Here is a 20,692-nt window from a genome sequence, read left to right on the forward strand (position 1 = left end):
AACGGAGGGCAGTGAAGATGGGACTGGAGTGTCTCTTTTTGAGGAAAAGCTGTGGGAGCTGGGCCCAATCAGCTTCAAAAGGGATGAGGGGAAGGATCCAGGCTGTTCTCAGCCGTGCCCTGCAACAGGACAAGGGGCAGTGGACAGAAACCGATGTTTCTGAAACAGGAAGTTTCTGTGAACACGAGGAAGAACTTATTTACTGTGCGGGTGAGCAGGTAGTCACAACAGCAGATAACTGTCCGGATAATTTGTGGAGTCTTCCCCAATGGGGATGGAGCTGTCTGGATACAATCGTGTGCCATGTGCTCTGGGATGTCTCTGCCTGAGCAAGAACGTTGGACCAGATGAGCCGCTCTGCTCCGTTCCAGGCTGAGCTGGAAGTGCCATCTGTGAGTCTGTGAAGGCCGCGTCAGCCCCGCCGACGGGGGAAGCGCGGCGTGGGCACAAAGGCTGCTCGGAACGGCGGCGGTGGCCGGCGGCCCCCGGGGGACAGCATTGGTGGCGGCACCGGAGCAGCGCGGGAGGATGCGGCTCGTCCCTATTCGGCACTTCCGGCGGCGGGGCACTTCACTTCCGGCTGCGGGGACTTCACTTCCGGCGGCGGGACGGTGCCATGGGGAGCCGCGGGCAGGCGAGTGACACACGCATACACATACACATACACATACACATACACATACACATACACATACACATACACATACACATACACATACACATACACACACACACACGTACTCTGTCCGTGCTGGGAGGTTGCGGCTTGTAGCTTTTGTCGAGCGAAAAGACATAGACTTTCAGGAAAAGAAGGATAAAAAACTAGGTAAAAGAAAGTAGCGGTTTGCACGCAAAGGCCATTGCGGGAAAAGGAAGCGAGACGTGTGAAAAGGAGAGGTTAAAATACATCAAAAGCACCTCTCGTGAGAGTAAGGGAAAAACAAAGAGCTAAGAATTAATAAGCCCTTTCATTACTGCGGTGCAATTTCCTTTCGGTATCTCTTTCGGAAGTGTCTTGAAGCCTAATTTTGGGAGTGCAGTCGACTGGTATTGGCGGAGCTCTCTGTTAATGCAGGTGGCTGTAGAGGTCAGAGGTGTCTGCATTAATTCATCTTGATCAAGACCATCTAATACAGCTTTTCACCATTGTGGCTGGTGGGGTGAGAAGTTTCCAGGAGGGCTTTGGAGAAGTTGAACCAGAGAATATCCTTGGTTAGAAGAAAGCCACAAAAAAAATGATGGAGTTCAGCCCCTGGTTTTGCACGGGACTATATCCAGGAGTCACACCATGTGCCTGAGGGAGTTGTGCAGAAGCCTCCTGGGCTCTGTCAGGCTGGTGCTGTGACCACTGACCTAGGGAGCCTGTTCAGTGCCAGCCACTTTTTGGGTGAAGAACCTTCTCTTGATACCCAGCTTGAGTGTTCCCTGACACGACTTGAATCCTGGCACTGGATACCAGAGAGTAGATTGGTGCCTGCCCCTCCTTCTCCCCTTGTGAGGATCCTCTAGACTTCTGTATGGGTAGGAAGATGCCTGAAGATGGCTCACAAATTGTTGAAAATAACCATAAAAAATTTCAAGTTTTGCCATACATGTGTTAAACATAAAACCACATGAATATTAATCTGCTATTTGAAAAGATGGCAAATATACTATGGAGTATAAAAATTTGGGATACTAAAATATCTGCAAAACACGAAGTTTATTTGTTTTGTTTTAATTCTGTGGGTTTACTTTCCACAGATTCATCAATCTAGAAAATGGTGCAGTTAAAGGCAGCGTGGTTCTGTTCATTTGCTGGGTTTTTTCCTGAGTTACAGCCCTTTGTTTCTTCTATGTCCTTCTAAAAAATATTTTGAATACTAATCGTGAGAGAAGTATTATGAAGTACTTGGAATTGTGCTCTCTAGAGATGCCAAAACATGATAGGAAGTACTAGAAGGACCTTCAAAAGGCATATTGTTATCAAGATTATGTTTTTCTGGTGCTTGTCAGAGATTCTTTTCAGTCTGTGGCAGACACCAAGAAAGTTTCATAAGGATTTGAGGGTTTCTGTAATTCACTGCAGTCTGTATGAATGATCAACCAAAACCACATAACGGTGAGCTGTGATTCTCATGGCTTTGATTTTCATACATATTCAGGTGTGTCTTCTCTACATTGTAAATTCTAACTTTCTGAGTGTTTGCTTTTACTGAAGTGTTCATTTGCTGATCTGGCAGTTGTATTTAAGGGAAGGACTTTGCATTGGTTTTGCCACACCAGCTGTAGAAGAGTTTTATGTGAGAATACTCCAGCCATTTCTTTTTCTATAGTTTTCAATAGCCAGAAATACGCACTGATGTACCCTTGATAATTCCTTCAAATAACTTGACTTTTAGACTTTTAGGGTTATTCCATTTCTGTTGGGTTTATTTGACATTGTCACAATAAATAATTCTTGTGTCCATGTATTTTCAGGATTATATTTCCATCATGCCAAATAATTATTTAGGATGTGGTGCCAGCATTTTAGGGTAATTTGAATTATCTAGACCTGTCTAAGATTTTGATGACATCACATCAGCTTTGGCTGCAAGTATTTTAATCATGAATTTAAGTAAAGCTTCTTATATATTGATTCTGTATCAAATTCTGTCCTGAATGGAAAGAACATGAAATTTAAACTGAAACATTTTCAATTTTAACATGTTCATTTTAACTAACAATCCTGCTAGCAAATAAATTAATTCTATTTATGTTGTATTGGCAGGTTTTGAAGCTTTTTAAGTTGTTACACAGGACACGGCAAGAAGTTTTTAAAAATGATACCAAAGCCCTCGAAGGTGAGATACTTGTTTTGTGTGGTGTGTGCTTCCTTGTATTTCGTGGAACTTTCTTCTCAGAATACAGAGGAAGATTATGTTAAGAATTATCTTTCTTCAAATTATTCCTATAATTTTCACATAATAATTGGGGAAAATTGTGTGTCCACAACCACATAATCCTTTAATTTTAAACAAAAAAATGGTCCTTGGAGTCAAGCACCCAACACATATTTTGGAAGGGAAACATCTCTTTTTTAAATGTTCCTGATCTTCTTGGGAGATATTTTTGTTTTGTTTTTTTTTTTTAACTTCTCTTCAGTCCAGCCAGAGCATGGTTATCTGTACTAATTAATTCTCTATGTGTGGTTTTTCCTTAAGGGATTAATCCTGCTTTTTTAGTACCTTGTGTATGCAATACAGAATGCTAAATTGGGAATCTTATTTTACTTGTATTCCAGTCAGCTTAAAATGTGACATTGTGTGAATTACATGGAGATCTTACATTGAAATACTTTGATCAGAGTGCCCCAGGAATGTGCCATAAAGGACTTGAGATTCCTAACTTTGGGGCAGTGACAAATTCAAAATACAGTTTTTGTTCACTCTAGTTTTTTTGTTTACTTTACTTAGCTGCAAGACAAAAGATAAATGAAGAATTCAGAAATAACCGAGATGAGACATCTGAAGAGAAGATTAATGAGGTATTTTATTGCTTTCTGTTGTTTGGGGTTTTTTCCCACTTCACATACAAATATTTAGAAATTAGTTTTTTACTTAAAGGATCTCTAAACCACTGTAAACACATCGAGACATGATGAAAGCCAGGTTGGTTTAGAAAGACTTCTACGTGGATCTTTGTTTGTAAATATATAGATACCGCCAGTGGCGTTAATACTGCTTTATAGAATCTTTTACATACAAAAGTACATAAGTAGAAAGTGCATTCTGATGGTTCAATGTGATTATTTTGAAGTTTATAATAAAATTTTATGAAATAATGTTTGAAGTTGCAATTTTCATGTAAATGTTTTATGCTTTGCTCATAATACCCGTCTGCACTGTGGTCACTTAAATGTACCTGTTCACTCTTGTTTAGGCAAGCAGAAACAAACCGACAAATTAAACAATCTGCTGTTGATCTATCACAAATGACTCAGAATATTTGTGGAAGGCAAAAACCAGCAAAATTATGATTGATTGTAGTATAGTATAGTTGTAGTATATCTTAATTATACTACAGGGATTTTTTTTCTTCTTCTTTCCTTACTGTGCATTAAAAGTAGAGCATTCTGTTAATTCAGTAAGTTAGTTACCTTTGCTCCATTGTTGCCTTAACACTTTTTCCTGAGTCTTTTTTTTCTGAAAGTTAACTGAAAGTTAACTGTGAACTGAAAGGAAACTTCTATATTTCAGATAATTTTAGCTATTAAGATCCATGCAGACTGAATAACTTAGTCCTTGTCATTCAGCCTTTTATCAGACTGTTTTACATTTTACATTGTCACTGGGCACTGGTTAGAAGAAAGTGCCTACATCTGTCCCTTGAAGAAATAAATTGTAAACCTTTTCCTCATACCAGCCACTGAACAATAATGTAAATAGTTCTCACCTTTTAGTTAGGAGTTCCTGAATTTCAGCTTGTTATCAGCCTCCTGTAATAGTACTCAGTGTTTGTGCTACCACTGTCTGATCAGCTAAGTTATGTGTTCAGGGATTTTTTTTTTTTTGTAATAGATATACAGGAAAAATATTTGCTGCAGTTCTCAAATCTGTATTTGTTTTCCAGGCAACCTACAAATTACACGTATGTGACTTTTTAATATGGGATAGTTGATATTTGATTAACTGTGTCAATGAAAGAAATACTAGACTTCTATCCCAGCTACACACTCTTAGAACAACACAGAAGTTGTCATATTTGTTACATGTACACACTGAAAAGAGGTGCAGAGGAACTGAATCAGGTTTTATAGAGGACTTCAGAATGTTTGAGCGCTTGCTTGCGTGAATGTGGTGCTGTTAATGTTCTGCTTTGGACAGCAACTAAAAAATGGAGTATTGACCAGCCAGAATAGAAAACTACAGTGTATTCTAATATGACAACAAGTACTTGTATCGGTATGTACTTGTACATGTCAAGCTTGCAGTGACATAAGGAGATTGAGGTAACTGTCTACAGTATGAGAATGAGAAATGTGGTAGCTGAATCTAATGCACCAGTTTTCATTCAGATCAGGAGTGCACTTATGAAGTTACCTTGGTTATTTCCTCTTCCTGTAATTTGTCTTGTTATGTAAAGTGTCAGACCAACTAGCAGAATTCCCTTAAGGTCAGTCTGAAGAGGAAGCTGTGTTTCAGGAGCACGCAGCCTGGCTGCTTATGGGCTTTCAGCAAGGGGAACTGAAGGGTACCTGCTCCAAGCCCTTAAAAAGGAAGAGCATGAGAAGAAGTGCAGTGTAGATGGCAAGTAGCAAAAGCTCTAGCCTTTGCAAAGATCCACTTCTGTTGGTATGCGCCACTTCCTAGTGTGAGCATCTCTCCTGAAATGTCTCACTTGAGCAATTTCATTTATTTCTAACACAGGTATCATGCAAACAAGTGTTAGACTTCTCTTAATGGCTCAGCAAAGCCATCAAGGGTGCTGCAGTTTATCCTCTTAGTGAGAGAAGGAATTCTAGGCCTTTTGCCAAATACTAATTCCTCGGGTAGTCTTGTGCCTTGTTTCTGTACAGTTCTACAGTATTCTTAATTTTTGTCATGTTTTGCTCTTGGTTTTGTCTCCTTATTTCAGGAGCAGTAGTGTTGAAAGAATGAGATTGCTCTTTCACTATGGGAAGTTGAATGTTATTGAGGCATGAGTGAGTGTCTTTTATCATTGGAAACTAGTTAATTGGTTTTGTAGTTGCATTTCACCTTATTCAGTTGCAGTTTTAATTGCATACATAGATGTATGTACTGGCATGTATGTTACTGAGCCAGAGTTTTCTCTCACTATGTGCTCCGTGTCAAGGTCACTTACACATCAATCTGCAAGTTATTCCAGGATCCCCAAGGCATAAGCAATGTATACATAGCACATAAGTAACTGAGCAGTATAACCAAATGATTTTAGTATTTGAATAGTTGTCTAGTATGGAAAATATCTTCAGAAACAGTCACATATAATTCAAATTACTCTCTTGTTCCTCCATTTTTATTCCTTTTACTAGCTTCTTAAAATAGCTTCAGATGTTGAAGTGATTCTCAGAACTTCTGTTATTCAGGCGGTTCACACAGATTCTGACAAAATAGGTGAGTAATCCTGCATGCTAAAAAGATACTTAAATATGTTACAGTTTAGTAAATAAGTATAGAATGTGAAAATAAGGAAAGGAATAGCGAGGCAAATAGCCTATCTGTTATCCTCTGGCAAAATTCTTAATGTAAGCTATTCATTAATGTCACTACCTAGGACAAGTGGGGGTTTCAAAGGTACAAAGTTTCCATACAAATGTTTTCAGGTATGGAGGCTGGTAGAAAAGAGGCAGTGATTACTTTTAATGCCCTTAACTAGCTGTAACTATTAGGAAGGTCAGCAATTAGGTAGCTAGTCAGCATGGATGTACAGGCTAGTCAGTCAGCATATGTCCAAAGCCAGTAGCCACAGTACCAATCAGTACCTGCTTGCTCTACCAAATAGGGAGGAGCTGCCTGTGGAGCATTAGCAATGCAGTATGTACACTGACCATAGAAAAACTTTTTCTTTGAGGATTGAGTGTTCACTTCCAAAACTTCTTTCAGTTTCAGGTTATGCTATGTAAGATTTGTGACACAGTGATTACCTCGATGCAAAATCTATCAAATTTTGAAATCCTGATTCCTGGTTTAGAAGTTCTTTTATCTTGCAGTCAAAAAGAAAAGTACTAGGTAGGCTCAGCATACAACTGTGTGGTAAGAGAATACAGGAAATCTTCAGCTGTGTACATAGTTTCCTTTTACTTCTGTTTAGTGTTGTCTGTAAAGTTTTGTACCAATCTTCAGTTTTAGGTATGGTAAAACATTTAACTTTAAAACAGCAATTATGATCAAGGCCAGAGATAAGTCTGGAACAGTGTCAAGTCTTCCACGATGATTCCATGGATAATAGTTGAAGAATAGGAACAGACAAAGTGAATTTGCACGTTGTTCAGTTGTTCACACCTGGCAGCACTTCATGAGTCAAGGATGTTTTCTGGTTTAATTATCTTCACTGGGTTTCTCTTCAATTCCTTTTCATTTTCACCAAGCTATTCATGAATTTTTAAATCCTTTATTGCCTCCTTCCCCATGAAACAGCTCTCAGAAATAATAGGCAAAAGTCTGTGATTATTCTTGCTATTCATGGCACACTGTGGGTAAGGAGGCATTTTTACACACAACAATAGCACAATAATGTTTTCTCTTTCATTTTTAACTGGATTCCTGCTAATTGTCACTGCTAATTCTAAATTTAATTTTTGGCTGCCAAGCATACATATTATGTACTTATTTTTACAAAATTGTACTCATTAAACTCATTGGAGTGGTCATAATTGTTAAAAACCAGATGTCCCCAATGTTCCAGGTGGAGCGGCACAGGTTCACTGGGTCAGATGCCCCTTTTTGTCCTGTTTTTTGTCCCTTTGGATTGGTTTCTTTTTGGATACTTCATTTGCATGAAGGTTAAGGCACTTGATTGGCCCATTATAGTTCTGTCCAGGCTGGCTCGTTTCACCTGGAGGGTGGTGCACTTTACTTATTATGGTACTGTTGAGTACCGTGTTTCTTATAATTACCCTTTTAACCCCTTTTACCATAACCAAACTAACAGTACATACTTAACAATAGTTGTTTTACAACAGTTTATAACCTCTTTTTAACAGTGACAGTGTTGTGGCAGTAACTTTCACTAGGTGCTTTCTTTTCATCTTGGCCTTTAAAATAGGTGTGACAAGATAAATATTACAGATTAGATTCTAGACTAATACTTCGGTGAGAGAGCTAAGTCAGATTCAGTATTCATTTTTAAATAGCTGAAGTAAGCATAATATGATTCAGGCTTCAAAAAAATGCTATTCAACCCCTGCTAAAAGTTACTGCAAAACTTTGTGGCTTCTTAATACCAAAATTTCCAATTCTTATAAAAGGAATGGGAAAACATAATTGTAGCCAGCTGAAAGTAAAATCTTAGTATGATTTTGTCTTAGATATCTAGATGCTGGATAGATGTTACTTACCACAAGTTCAGAGCCTCATTTTAGTAACCAAATATTTTGTTTGTAAATGTAAAAACACGTTTAGAATTTGACCTAGTATTTTCCATAAGATTATAGTCTTACTGTTTTTTTTTTCTATTTCAGTACTCATACCCAGGAAAGATCTGCTACAGGACAACACTCCCTACTTAGATAAACCAACAAAAAAGCAAGAATCCTGAGGAAATACTGTTACCAGGAAAAAAAAGACTGAAATCAACTCACTGATTTTATTGAGTTGCTGGGATATGATCATGCAGTTTTTCTGTGGAAGGTAGTAATGCTTTAACCGAACTTAGAAGTACACTCATGAATTGTGTTACTTCAGTCAGGAACGTTTCTGATTATGACAGCTCTCAGACAGAGATCGTTTCCCAGCAATCCAGAGTTTTTCAAAGCTATACAAAAATTAAATAGAGTACTTAATACTGATAATATTTAAGTTTACTGTCAATCATAAGCTTCTTTGGAGTAATGAAAAATCATCTTGTGGCAATTAATGTTAAATTTATGCTTTGTACCAAGAGCATGATTTCTGAAGTTGTCATTCATTGTACACTAGTATACTGTGATGCTTGAGAGCATTCTTGAAGGTTTATCTGAATAAATTATTTGTATTTTACAGATGGGAGAGCATGTTTTGTGTTTTTCTTCTCCCAAACACTCTGGAATGAGCAGGAATGTTAGGGTTTGAGTTCTTAGATGACAGCACAAGAGAACCTAGACACAATATAACCTAATGATGTTCGTTTATAAATTGGTGGTTTGTGTTTTAACTGATAATCATTGAGTGACTGAGGCATTTTCCAAAGAAAAAGGCCTTGCCGTTTAGTTGCAAGTGAACTTGCCTAGAGTGAATATATTAATAGTATGATTGGTAAGCCCTAGTAATTTGCATTTTTTTAAAGGATACTTCCTTGTTTCTTGTGGAATTCATTGCAATGGTCCATTCACTTCCATTTTAATTGGAAGGAGGTGCAACTGCAATGATATATCTAATCGTTTCTTCACGAAAGCTGGCACCACCCTAGGATCCAAGTACCTCACACAGGAGTGAGGCAGTCTGACAGTATGGATCACCTCATGAGTCCTGCTGTATCTGTTACCTCAGTCTCCACGATGTCAGAATTGCCTATCTGTATGTGTACTGATTAGGCTTGACTGTCTGAATAAACCAGAAAACTAGTGCCTTCATCCAGTCTCTTTTTCCCACAAAGCATGTCAATGTGACAGGTACTCCTTACTTTAAAACTGTTGCCTCTGGCTGCGATGGCCAGGGCAGCCAGCAGGAAATACAGCTGTCAGTAGCCCTCTTTGAATTGCACTTATACTCCCTGCACTGTAGCTAAAAGGCACCAGGCACACGGTGGGAGATAGAATTAAATGACTGCAGTTCTTGCCATTTGATGTATTCTAGTGGTTACTACTACAAAATAAATGTCTCTGTCTGTAGGGGATGTCCTGTTCTAGGCCCCTGGTATTGTTTACTTCCCTAAGGACTATATTCTGTATCTCATTTCCCATCCTTCTGCAGCCTGCCTACATTGACTTTTTTTTCCCCCTATAAGGGGCATAAGAGAGTCATATGCCAGAAAGAGAAAATACAAGGTAGTGGCAACTGTAAAGAGAAAGCAGAGCATTGCCTCAGGTGAAATGACTAACTTTTAAGCAGAAGTAATTAAAGGGGTCTGGCAAGACTGGGAAATTATATAAGCATTAAGGTGGACATCCCATGGCATGTTAGAACTGGGGGGAATTCACCTCTCATAGCCCCTGCCTTAGGCTGTGGGTGTAGCCTTAGAGATTTTATCCTTCAGATTGATTTTATAGAACTGATGCCTGGTAAGTTTTTACTCTTTCACTACTAATGTAAAACAGTATTGCCCATTACCATGCAAAATAGTAAAAGACTTCAGTGATATCAGTGGTAGGTGGTGATCTATATACTCTTTGAGGAAGCCACAAGTGAAGAAATTTGTCATGTGACTATTGCTTTGGTATCGTTCTGCCGTCATATGTTCCAGAGTTTTATTTTTAGTAAGACTACATCAGTAGAAATACAGTAGGGAAGTGTCAGCCTATAGGATCAGGCTTTTGATTCAACGGGCATTCGTGTCCTTCATCTTACATATATCTTGAATACTCATAATAAAAATACAGAATGATTAACATACACACTTGATTAACATACACAACTGGTGAAAATAAAGTATCTTGTAAAAATAGTTGGTACAGTTTATTGATCTTCAGAACGATTGTTTTTTACACTCCTGTGCAGTATCTTTATGGTGTGTGCATTAACATTCCATGTTTCTGCTGTCCTTGTGCATTCCTGGCAGCAAAGACAAACCAAATTCTGCAGTGTTGAGATGAGGAAAATCAAGATGATACAAAAAAGGCTATTGACATAAGAGGCTGGCTGGCCTATTCCTTGCTCTTATTCAATGTGATCTTAAATAGGAATCCAGGTATCTAGACAAGGCTAAATGGGAATCCAAGTATGTTACTGAGCCTAAAAGTATCTCAGACTTGGTTGCTGTCTGGGCCCAGTAGGTGTTCACTTTCTTCAAATTTAACTTTTCAGTCTTGAAAAAATCTCACAAACCTGCATAATGAGCAGATGCTTATTAGGGTAATTAAGGGCTTCTTCATGCTAGTTGGTTGTAGTGACTATTCCTCTTCCCCTTATTTCATGCTTATCTGTTGATTTGCATTCCAGTATCCAGCCATCACCCCAGTTTTCATTTCCCTTTTTAACTTCACTCTCGATATGAATAAGTTCTTGATATTGCTAGGATTGTGCTCATATATATATATTTTTTTTTAAATTAATACAAACAATCAACAATAAAAACAAACTATTGTTGCAATCTCTCTTTGCAAAGGTTGAAGTCTTAGATGAAACTTTTCAAGTCATTACAGGGGTTTTCACTTTAGGGCTTAGGAGGGGAAAAAGGTTTTCTGTTTACAACAGAAACTGTAGTTGAATAGGCTCACAATAACACAATTCAATCACATTTAAGTTTTTTAGGTTTACTGGAACAGCAGAATTTTTAAAGCAAATGCATGTGCCTTTTCTTCTAGAGTATATATCATGAATCATGAAAGATAGGCCTTAAAGGTAAACAGTCCTTTAAACTGTAGTTTTATTATGTCTGTATCATAACAAAACAAATCATCCAGCTCTTCTGCAGGCAGACAGGAGGTGCTCTTGGAAAAGCTTGCTCAGATCTGCTACAGCCCAGCTGCCACAGCCAAGAGGTCTGTGTGGTCTGACCAGCACACATTGCTGTGTGGGGGTGTGTCCATGACCTGCACAGAGACACCAGCAGTGCTGCTTAGCAAGACCTGGGCTTGTGCAGGCGAGTTTCAGGTCTGCTCAAGGTAGTCGCATGAGTGCAGAGTTTGGCAGAACAGATACCACCTTAGTGATTTCACGTAGCACAATTCTTTTGTGCTTCAGCTTTTGGCATCGTCTACCAGAGATGCAGCTGTTAGAGCCTTCTGCCCTTGGTGTTCTCTTTCACAAAGTGTTGACTTCATATACACTGTAGCTTTATTGAAAGCATGAAATACATCCGAAGAGTATTTCCAGTTTAAATACTAAGTTCTGGTCTTGTGCTAACTACCTTTCCCTCTTCTTTATTTAACAGTTTCAAAATAAATGGTTTCTTCTGTTGTGTTTTTCTGCAAGATGAGGATAGGGATCAATCACAGTGTTAGTATGTTTTCCATAGCCTGATGTTCATAAAACACAGGTGATAGATTTAATCTGTTATTTGATTTGGTTTGTGTGGATAGGATTTGTGTTGAACTCTCAACAGTTTCAGGTGAAACAAGGTGTTTGTTCTAATATAGCAGAGGAAAATGAATCCCCTTCTCTGTTCCTGTGCACTTTGGTAAAGGAAGCGTTTAGTTGCTAATTTTACAGGCAGTGCTTTTAAACCACAAAGTGATTTTTAAAAGTCTTGATCTGGAAGTAGCATTAAAAGTTTAATATGGAAAGGTGGCTTGCACCTTCCCTAAGGAGCTGAGTTCTCAGTTTTTCAGCTAACATGAGATCAGCAAACCTGTGGCAACTTCAGTGATATAAGCATTTAGTCTTTTTCTTAGAGGTTCTGCCATCTGAAGGAGCTGAAGTAGTCTGAATGCTGCGTAAAATTATCAACCCTGTTTGTATCATATCACACTGGACTTGTAAATACAGCTTCAAGTACTGGCAGTACTTTTAACTTCCTTTACAAAAGGAAAAGAAATATTGACAATTGAAAACTAAAAATAAAGGCTGACCAGCTTACAGGAAGAGCTGAGACCTAATACTTCCCAGCTTCAGATAACTCTTTCCAAACTACTTGCAAAATCCAGTCCTTAAGTTTGGTGTTTGGTCGGCTGTCAAATCTTTGATCTTTAGTTTTATGGGAAGATAATTATTAAAAACAAAGCACAAATGGGAACACAAATTGAGTATTAAGGTTGGTATTTGGTATTAAGGAGATAGAAGTGCTGGAGTGTGTCCAGTGCGGAGCAACAAGGTTTGTGAAGGGTCTAGGAAGCTTGCCTTATAAGCAGTTGCTGAGGGAGCTGGGTTTGTTTAGTCATGAGGAGGCTTAGGGGAGACCTCATTGCTCTCCTCAACTCCCTGAAAGGAGGCTGTAGTGAGGTGGGGGTTGGTCACTTCTACTGTCCCTGAAGTGAAAGGATCAGAGGAAATAGCCTCCAGCTGAGACAGGAGAATCAGGTTAGATATTAGAAAAGAGAAAAAAATTCACTTTTAGGGGCATATCAGGCATTGGAATACGCTGCCCTGGGAGTTACCATCCCAGGTGGAGTCACCATCTCTGGAGGTGTTGAAGAGGCATCTGTATTTGGTGCTGGGTGATGTGGGTTAGTGGTTGAGAGTTACAATTTGCTGGGCTGATGGTTGCACTTGGCATTCCTAGAGGTCTTTTCCAACCTTGATGATTCCATGATTTTACAGTTCTACATGTCTGATATTTTGATAGTCAAAATCCATTCATCTTTGAGGGTAAATTCTTTGAGGGTAAATCTGTGGCATAGATATCCAAATACCTAATTCTTTTGAAAGACTTCAGTAGTGAAGTTTGAGTGTCACGGCTTTTTTTTTTTCTGCCAGCAAGAATAAGTCTGCAGAGAGGAAAAGAGAGGAAGCTCATGTCTTTATACTTTGAAAAATGGCAATAAGTTTAAATAATTTGCTCTTTTTAGAAACAAATATTTCCATTTAGTTAGCGCTTCAGTAATCTGGTTTGCCTCAAGATTATGGAGTAAAAGCAGCTACTTTTCAAATTATGCTTTCCTTTTTCTTGTGGTGTGTCCTTCAGGTTTTCACCTCATCTACACAAAAGGCTCTGGCTTGAGTCCAGGATTAGTCAGGATTAAATAAAGAGCTGGTGAAATGATGGCCTCTTGAACTATCAAGAGGGGAGAGGATGGCATGCTTTGTGTTAGGCCATAAAAGTGGGAAGAGGTCTGCTGTCATACCTGCTGCTGTAGCAGTGGCTGCCCTGTTTTCTGAGGTCTGTGGCCGTGGGTGAAGGTTGACTCAGCTGCCCTGAACCACCCTTTCCAAGGGAAAGTCATCTCTGTAACTGAGCACAGGAATTTTGTCACTCTGCTCACTGTGCACCAGAACTGTGCTAGTCGAAACAAGCAGTGACTTATACAATACTCTACACTTTCCCCTGTCAGTTTGTAAAGGAAAAAACCAAAAAGGTCATTGCAGTGCTTCTTACTGTTCCAAGTGTGCATTCTTTAAGTGGTCTGTTGCTGTCCACCTGCACAGGAGCCAGCACTGAGGTTGCTGTGTGGATCTTTTTGCCATCCATTCATGCGTTTTGTCCTTGGGAAGGTCACTATCCTTTGCTTCAGATTTTCTCCAGATGCTCAGTTTCTTGGAGGGTTTTTGGCAACTCAGCACAAACTACCCATGGGAAAAAAAAAAGTGCTTTTAAGGACAAGGGAGGGACAAACCTGCATTTTTCACACACAGCTTTGTCTATCTGCGTCACAAGAGGGGAAGAGCGTGGCTTTCAGGCTGTAATACCCCTGGATAATATTTCAAAGGCTACATAATATATATAGCAACCTTTGCAGCGGTTTGCCTTGTTATTCTGTAACATATTACACTGTATCAGCAGAAGAGATCACCAATATAGTACTGAGAAGGGACAAAGAAGGAGTTCTTACCTACCTGAAAATAGCCCCTGAAGGAAATTCCCTTTAATATTAAGAATAGGCCAGATTTTAAATTTTTTTTGGTCACTATTATTTGATTATGCATGCGGTTTCCTCAATAATTTCTCCTCCAAACATGCTTTGTGGAAATACAAGCAGTCAAGTAGTCTCACTGGACACTGCAGTATTGTCCAATAGCAGCTGAGTTAAGTCTGGCTTCTATCAAACCAATAAAGTCCAAAATGAGTGATCATAGGAACAAGAGAAAGAGCATTAAAATGCATAGAAGGAAGAGTAAATGGAATAAAAGAATATTAAAGACTAATTCTGCATGAGTGAAAAAAAATATTTCCATGTACTGAGTAGTTCTTTAAACAATTTCCCTCTATAGATAAATGTCAGATTTTCATTGTTTAATTATAGTCTGTAGTGCAGGCTGGAGATGAAAAGAAGACTGATTATGTTCGGACTAAAAAGGAACACAGGACTGAATACAGAAATAGTAAAGGCAAAGAATATAATAATTTGTATTTGGTCTTATGACTTCATTGCAGTCATAATTAGAATGGCAGCATGTTCAGAAAGTAATCTCTCAGGGATTTCTCCTTAGTGCTCTTTCCTCTGCTCCATGTCAAAGAAGGAAAATAATTAGAGAAAGACAAAAGTTTAAAGAAACAAACAAACAAAAAAAAAACCCCAAAAACCTGCAATAGCATTTGAACTGGATAGCTTTGGACCAGATGTAATATCTAGAACAGATTTGAAACTAAAAGCCCATTGAATCCTAAAAACCCCCACCCTTTTGGAAGTAATGGGGCTCTGCAAATTCTAGCAACAAGAAAAAAAATAAAGAATTTTTGTGTTTATTTTATTTATGTATTTATTTTTGTTTTATTTAGAGGACTGTTTCATATATAGAAATTGCTAAGGGCTGATAAATAGAGGTGGAAAAGCTATCTTAAAAGTTATTAAACAAGGTGAAGAAATAATGTTTTATGTTCATTCCAATCTGAATTTAGGAATAAACTAAGATAAACGAAACAGTTTAAATAAATTTCCAAGACAGTATTCATATACATAAGGAAATGAAGAAGAATGAGCTGTAGTGCTGGCTGGTGTAAAATAGCACACTTATGGGCTATGATTACTCTGCAAATATATGCCCTCAGAAGATAAGATAAGGCTGGGACAATTTAACAGCTACAACCAGAGGAAAAGAGGAAAATACAGACAGAATATCAAGAAGAGCATGAAATGCACCTCTAACTGATGTCAATTAGACTGTGATCAGTGACTTCTCATAGTGAAGTCTCCTGTAAAGCAGACACCCTTTTTGTTAGGATGTTTGAAATCTTAACACCCACAGTATCAGAGCATGTTCAATAGAAACATTAGAATGAGTAGGAATGAGGATTCAGCTGGAGGGTTGGAAAATAATGTGTTACACCAGATATATATTTGTTAAAGTAATTTAGAAGCAATTTGCTCAACCACCCTGAAGGCAGCAGAAGCTGAAAGGGAAGGAGATTCCTACATCTCCACCATTGCTTACAAGAAAATGAAGAGACAAGGAGAAAGAGAGAACAAAAAGAGATGTTGTGCTGCTCTTGGTGGAAATATATCTGTACCCCTCTGTAGTCCATGATCTCTACAGTAAGAAGTTTTCCTGCCAGGTGACAAAGGTGAAAATCCAGTGAGATGCTGGTCTTCTTTTTTTGTCTTATTAGTTTTGGTATGAGCATTACACATTGGACCTCTACCTGTGTGTGGTGGGTTGACACTGGTTAGATTCCAGGTACCCACCAAAGCTGCTCTATCCATCCTATCCTCAGATGGACAGGGGAGAGAAAATATAACAAAAGGCTTGTGTCATGGACATATTTCATGAAAAATCTTTTTGCTAAGATCTTTTCTCTTGAGAAGCTGAGAGGCCTCAGAAACCAAATGTAAACAATAATTATCTGCTGCTGTGGAATGCAGCAGGTGCATCTGTGATTGGTCTCATGTAGTTATTTTTAATTAATGGCCAATCACAGTCTCAGACTCTTTGGTCAGTCTCAAGATTTTATTATCATTCCATTCCTTTTCTTGCTAGCTTTCTGATGAAATCCTTTCTTCTATTCTTTTAGTATAGTTTTAATATATCATTTTATTTTACTATAATATATATAAAAAAATAATAAATCAGCCTTCTGAAACACAGAGTCAAGATTCTCATCTCTTCCCTTGTCCTGGGACCCTTGTGAACATCACCACAGGCTTGTAGGATAAAGACAGGGAGGGACCTGTTACCATCATGGGTAAAACAGGATTCATGTGCAGAAAGTAGCTGAATTGATTATAAATAAGATCAAATTAAGATAATGAGAAAATAAAACCAAATCTTAAAATACCTTCCCCACACCCTTTCCTTCTTTCCAGACTTGTCTCTTGGTTTTCTCTGCCCCTTCCTCCTGGTGCAGAGGGGTAGAGAATAGGTCCTGTTCATGCTTTACTACTCACAGTCCTCCTTTGCTCCAGTGTGAGGTCCCTCCTCTGGGACACAGCCATCCACAAACTTCTCCAACATGAATTTTTCTCACAGACTTCACAAATTATTCCAGCATGAATCCCTTCCTACTATCCTTCAGGATCAGGCTGATCTGCAGTAGGTCTCCTGTGGGGTCACAAGTGCTGCCAGCAAACCTGCTCCCATCCAGGCTCCTCTCTTCAGGGGTCCTGCCAAAAGCCGGCTCCAGCACAGGTTTCCCACAGGCTCACAGTCTCCTTCAGGCACATTTATCTTCTCCAGAGTGGGGTCCTCCATGGGCTGCAGGTGGATCTCTGCTCTGCTGTGGAACCCCACGGGCTGCAGGGACACAGCTGCTTCAGCAGGGTCTGCACCAGGGGCTGCAGAGGAATCTCTGCTCCAGCCCCTGGAGCTCCTCCTGCCCCTCCTTCTCACTGACTTTGGTGTTTGCAGGGCTCTTGCTGTCATGTGCACTCACTCCTCCATTCTCTGGCTGTGATTGCTGCTGCAGAAGTTTTTCCCCCTTCTTAAGTACGTTGTTCCAGAGGCACTGCCACCATTGCCAATGGGCTTGACCTTGGCCAGTGGATGGACCATCCTGGAGCCAGCTGGCATTGGATCTTCTTTTCACAGAGCCCCTCCAGCCACTAAAACCTTCCTGTGCAAAACCAGTGCAGCACATTCTGTGACCTCCATGCAGAGCCAGTTTCACAGACATTGTAAAGTTACTGGCTGTTAACACTGCATTAGCACGGGTTATTTAATCCTCACCCAGCAGATGGATTCTGAGCATACCAGTCCTGAAATGATAATGGCTAAAAATTATTTGTGGGGACTTTGCTGGTATTTCCACAAAGTTAAACATGAGAAAACTCAATCCCACATGAGTCAGTGGGATTCCACTGTTCCCATTCCACATTTCAGGTTCATTCAAAAGTTTTTCAGGAATGCGAGAGGAATTTCTTGAAAATATGAAGTTCTAGTTCTGTAGAACTATGTAATGTTCTGCTATATAATGTTGGCCGACAGCAGACTCCAACTGGGGTATGTACAGAAAAGAGTCTTTTTTTCTCTATCTTTTCTGTCTGTTAGCCACTATCTGTCTTGTCTTTCTTCCATCATTATTTTTATCATTTTCTTGCTGAGAACCAAAATTCTTCTTTTTTTTCAATATATAGGGATTGATGCTAACCATGTACCAAATACCTCGGATAATTCTTTTTGGGTGATTAATGTTTCTGCTGAATTATGAGTAGAGTTAACAGCAGCCTACTCCATGCCAGATAGCTGTATATGCAACATGTAAATTACTGTGGATATCCTGAGTCCATTAAAACTAGAAAGGCTGGTGCTTCTTGTTGCCTTATCTTTGCTCATCAATCTCACAAGGAAGAAGAAAGGTGCTGTATGGAAATACAATTTTAAAGCCCCCACTTTTGTGGCCCTCACCCACACCATTACTGCCACAGCAGTGGGAGAGGGCTTTCAGTCAGGAGTGCCTTACTTCCTTAAAGCATGACTTCATATGAAAATTTCAGCTGTGGCATAGAATTTGAACTGGGCAGCATTTGAACAAGTACATGCTTCTGCTTATATAAACAGCCTAATTAAATCCACTGCTTAAAAGCTTGCAGAACTGGCAGCATGATTTATAAAGACAGTTTGCCAAGGAAATGAGGAACTTGGGACGAAATTTTTTCTGTCTTGTGTGCAGGAGCAATATCATTGATTTCACCTTCTTGCATAAAGCAAGCAGAATTTGGCATAAGCTTCAAAGCATGCCAAGCTCCTGTGTGCACTGCATGCCTTTGGGTATGCAGTGGTCTAAAAGCAATACAGAAATCAATAGAAAGAATGCATAACCACTCATTTTATTTCTGGAGCCATTTTCAATTTTAACCTGGAAAATATCTGTATAGATCTTCAACATGGTGATTGATTTACTTTCAGAGAAAGTAGCTCTGTTCTTCATGTCTTGTGTGTTTTATCTCTACTGACAACATGGCTGTTATCTAAGAAGTATATCTAGTACAGTTAAATACATGCATATGTGTGTGAAACGTACCAGTCCAAAAAGATAGCCATAGAACCAACTGCAGAGAGCACCAACAAAGCCTTTTTCAGGCCTTCTAACCTGTGCTTGTACATGGCCTTTCAGTACAGAGCAACAAAATTGTCCAAGAAACTTGACAAAGCTTCGCAGCAACAAAATTGTCCAAGAAACTTGACAAAGCTTCGCTGTGCAGCTGTGGACATGCTGCTTCAAAGCCAAGTTAGACACTGTAACTTCCCTCATTTGTTATGCCTTTACATATTAACGCTTTAACAGGTAGCACCTGACTTCAAGGGTATTTTGAACTATGTGTTTGATTTTATGAACTGTACATTTGACAAAATAAAGTATTCTAGTTTTCTGCCCATCTGTGTACCTGAACAGCCTTAGATGGACACAAACACTAACACAGTTGTCTTATGGCTTTCACCTGTGCTCTGGGCTCCTTTATTAAATGTAATAATGTGTCCTTGCAGGAAAAACAGGGAAGCTAGAAATGTGAATGGAGAACTGATCGTTGGCATTCTAGGTAACAGCCTGATTCCATAAGAAGTGCCTTCTCAGATTTCCAAACGGCAGACAGTACTCTGGCCTATTTCCAGCTGACCCTAAGGAGCCTGTTGGATGAAACCAGGTGCAGGACGGTTGAGGCAGTCCCTAGGGAAGTCACTGCACAGGGAAGTGCATGGCATGGAACAGGGAGGGATAGTTGTACCCACACTCAGCCTGCAGCTGCTGTCACTGGCACTTGGGAGTGGGTCGTGCAGGACTTGGGAGAGTTGCACTTTTCAAGGTCCTAACCTCCTTGCACAGTCATGCCCAGACTTTCAAAATCCCAAACACTGTTGCTGCCATGGATAGCCTCTCCCATAGTGCAATGGGCAAGGCTGGATCATCTGCCAGCATCATCTAGCACCTTGGTCAGTAGCTGGCCACTAGCTCTGTTAGACAGGAATGGTTAGCAGTGGTTAGCAGCCTCAGGGGCACTGGCCATGGGGGTCACTGGTGCCTGAGCATGAGCAGAGGGAGGAGCTACTGGGGAAGGCATGGGAGGTGACTGGTGTTTTGTGGTAGGTGGACATCACCTCAACATGAAGACCTGGGTAAGACAACATTGCAGAGGATTTCTGGAAAGATCATGATGCTCCTCAACGGCTGCCTCCAGAGCCCTGGAAATCCACAGGGTTTTTTACTTCCCTTCATTAGCATAACAGCTTCCTGCCTGGAATTTCCTTATCACCCAAGCCAGGTGAATGTAACAACCAAAGGAAGAGCTAAGAAAAGCAATTTATATTGACCACAGAAACTCTTCCCTTTGGCTAAAATTTTTCATCCTTTAGCCAAAGAACTCAATGTGATCCAACAGCCTCTGGGCCTACAGAGCCCTCTCTCGTTGAACAATCTGTCAGCAGCAGGTACTGCCTATAGCCAGACTGTTTGCAAGCCACAATCAGCTCAGAAGCCCAGATTTGTCCCTGTTATTTCATTAGGTGTAGACTTATATTGTTTTAGGTTGCAAAAACTTTATAACTATGCAGACTACATTTGCATTTTGATGCTAGTATAGAGGCTGAGGACTAGTTGCAGTTTTAGAACACTGAAAATTTCTTCATTCTTCCATCTTGCTAAGAACAGTACTCTAGACACCCTTCCCTTCCCTTCCCTTCCCTTCCCTTCCCTTCCCTTCCCTTCCCTTCCCTTCCCTTCCCTTCCCTTCCCTTCCCTTCCCTTCCCTTCCCTTCCCTTCCCTTCCCTTCCCTTCCCTTCCCTTCCCTTCCCTTCCCCTTCCCCTTCCCCTTCCCCTTCCCCTTCCCCTTCCCCTTCCCCTTCCCCTTCCCCTTCCCCTTCCCCTTCCCCTTCCCCTTCCCCTTCCCCT

General features: G+C 39.9%; 1 protein-coding gene and 1 long non-coding RNA gene across 2 annotated transcripts; one reads left to right on the forward strand and one right to left on the reverse strand.

Moving 5' to 3' along the window:
* The first annotated feature begins 491 nt into the window (after window positions 1-491).
* LYRM7 (LYR motif containing 7) lies at window positions 492-8,685 on the forward strand. The gene is made up of 5 exons (XM_059836722.1): window positions 492-634; window positions 2,753-2,825; window positions 3,438-3,508; window positions 6,017-6,098; window positions 8,165-8,685. Exons 1-5 carry the CDS (start codon window positions 617-619, stop codon window positions 8,239-8,241), a joined length of 321 nt encoding a protein of 106 aa, XP_059692705.1. The 5' UTR covers window positions 492-616; the 3' UTR covers window positions 8,242-8,685.
* Window positions 8,686-10,271: 1,586 nt separating this feature from the next.
* Window positions 10,272-20,466, reverse strand: LOC132322351 (uncharacterized). The gene is made up of 3 exons (XR_009485103.1): window positions 19,902-20,466; window positions 16,648-17,563; window positions 10,272-14,000 (listed from the first exon to the last, which is right to left on the reverse strand). It is a non-coding gene; the product is annotated as an uncharacterized LOC132322351 (long non-coding RNA).
* Between the last annotated feature and the right edge of the window lie 226 nt (window positions 20,467-20,692).

The sequence above is a fragment of the Haemorhous mexicanus genome, chromosome Z (assembly GCF_027477595.1).
Source record: "Haemorhous mexicanus isolate bHaeMex1 chromosome Z, bHaeMex1.pri, whole genome shotgun sequence".
Taxonomy (NCBI): Eukaryota; Metazoa; Chordata; class Aves; order Passeriformes; family Fringillidae; genus Haemorhous; species Haemorhous mexicanus.

Coding starts and splice junctions, on each gene's coding strand:
- LYRM7 (XM_059836722.1), top strand. Junction 2,826..3,437: donor TGATACCAAAGCCCTCGAAG/GTGAGATACTTG, acceptor TACTTTACTTAG/CTGCAAGACAAAAGATAAAT. Junction 6,099..8,164: donor CACAGATTCTGACAAAATAG/GTGAGTAATCCT, acceptor TTTCTATTTCAG/TACTCATACCCAGGAAAGAT.